At 46.5% G+C, this 2203-nt stretch overlaps 1 protein-coding gene across 1 annotated transcript; it reads right to left on the reverse strand.

Moving 5' to 3' along the window:
* Positions 1-322: 322 nt before the first annotated feature.
* LOC124669443 lies at positions 323-1783 on the reverse strand. The gene has a single exon (XM_047206061.1). It carries the CDS (start codon positions 1781-1783, stop codon positions 323-325), a length of 1461 nt encoding a protein of 486 aa, XP_047062017.1.
* Between the last annotated feature and the right edge of the window lie 420 nt (positions 1784-2203).

Genomic DNA, 2203 nt, shown 5'->3' on the forward strand with positions numbered 1-2203 from the left:
TCTTAATTAATAGATGAGGCAAAACTTTTGCCTCCGTTAAAAAAAAAACAAAGTTGCTTGTCTTACTGGCATGTAAAAGAAATTTCCGCTGGTAGCATCTTTAGGCTTGCAAGACCAGTAACCCGAATTACCAGCCAATTATAAGAACCCTAGTTTTGTTGGTGAGACAAAAAAAACACCCTAGCTAGAGAATATTTATTTATATCAAGATATAATTGCAAGGAACACATGCATGTAGAGCGAATTTGTCGTCGCAAGAGAAGGAAACAGGCATACAACATCACACCACGTGATCGCAGGACAGGAGATACAGCTAGCTAACTTACTTGAGAGACTTGAGCGTCGCGAGGAACCCGGCAAATCCAACAATGGCGGTCACCACCGTGGCGATGGTCTTGAAGTTCTTGTAAATAAATCTGTACAGCATGATCCGGATCGGCCTGTTGGTCCTGTAGTTCTCAATAGCTAAAATGGTGCGCAGATATTGGACTCCAGGGCGCAGGTGCTTCTCAAGTCTGTTGAACAAGTCAAGCGCATCCTGGTTATTGAGCCCTGCTCCTCCTTGCAAGATATGCTTTTTTCGCAGCTTCTGCACATCCTCCTCACTGTCAGTGACCATACCCAGGAGGCAGAGGTACGAGCAAACAGTAGAATTCTCCTCATCCTCTTCAAAGAAGTCTGGTGTCGTGCATAGCTCAAAAGCAGCCATGTTGACTAGGAAGCTTGCGTTTCCATAGTCTAGGGACAGTGGTGCCAATAAGAGCTCACCAGAGAGGGACGCCTTTTTTATTCTCATTTCCTTTAGCTCTGCCGTAGATTTGGTGGCCGTGATCTCGATGCCGATCTCTGCAAGCTCGATGGCACTGACAGAAATCGATAATTTCTTGGCCTTTTCAGATAAGGGCTCGGATGACTCATCAGTATCACTAATGTGAGTGCTTCCTACAATATAGTATCGTAGGAGGCCAAGAAGATGCGAAGGTGTGTAGCTACTGTCCCATACAAGAGGTATGTCTTCGAGGTGTTGGCGGGCTTGCAGAGAGGCTTTGGCGTTTCGAGTGAACTGTACCAGGTCCAGGCCAGGCGAGGGCATGAATCTCATGAGCTTCTCAACCACCACCCATGGGAGCTGGTTCTCAAGCAGCACGATATCACGGGAGATGTTTATGTTGTCGGAGCTGAAAGCACTGCTCAACACTGGATCCATCGCCACCCCGCCCACGCAATGTAGCATGAACTGCAGCAGGAAGCAGCCATCATAGAACATCATAGGCTTGAAGTCATCGTCGCTAAAAGACCACACCTTGTTCTCATCATAGTGGCTGCGGGCCTCATCAGCGACTTCGCAGACCGCCCCATACACCTCGTCAACGGAGCAGCCTGAGTCATTGATGAAGTGCCAGGCGGCCACATGCTTGGTGCTCTCCATGTGCTGGAGGGCCGGAGTCCCACCATGGTGGTAAGGGCCGATGGCCACGACATTGGGGGCAGCATACTTGTCGACGAGATCTTCCATGCTCGGAGGGAACAAGTGGATCTTTGTTTTCATCTGGTCATGTTCATCCTGGAATGACTGTGCTGCTTGCTTGAATACTTCAACCGCATACTCATGATCACTGCTCTTCTCAACCAGCTGCCGCCGTCCGTTAACGACAAGACTATTGCTAGCAGGAGCAGCAACTGTCATCTCCAAAGGGAGGCCAGGAACCCATGCAGTTGGTTCCATAGCAGGCCTCCCCTCCCAATCAGCCAAGGCCAACTGATAGTCACAAGGTGCCTGCATGTTGACAAAGAGAAGTGGAAACTAACAACAGAAACTACACTACTATCATGGGAGAAACATCTAGAGATATCTTAGCACATACGAAAAGGATAAAAAGGAGTTTCAGAACCAAGACTGCATCAGTTATCCTCCGAGCAGAAGATGTCGCTCCTCTTTATAGACCAACCATCAACCAAGTGACCATGATATATGCATATTGCATAACATAAACTTTTCAACTTTTTCAACGTGCAACACAACCCCATGATTACACTACTAGCCTTTCCAATGTCATGTACAAGGTTGTTTCTAAAATCCGGCCTATATTACAAGAAAAATCATTAGATGGTGTATTTTACTCCTTGTTGAATCATAGTGATAAAAAGAGTTAAAAAAAGATGAATCCAATATACAAATGGAAAGAAGTTGTACTACTAAAGA

The sequence above is a fragment of the Lolium rigidum genome, chromosome 7 (genome assembly GCF_022539505.1).
Source record: "Lolium rigidum isolate FL_2022 chromosome 7, APGP_CSIRO_Lrig_0.1, whole genome shotgun sequence".
Taxonomy (NCBI): domain Eukaryota; kingdom Viridiplantae; phylum Streptophyta; class Magnoliopsida; order Poales; family Poaceae; genus Lolium; species Lolium rigidum.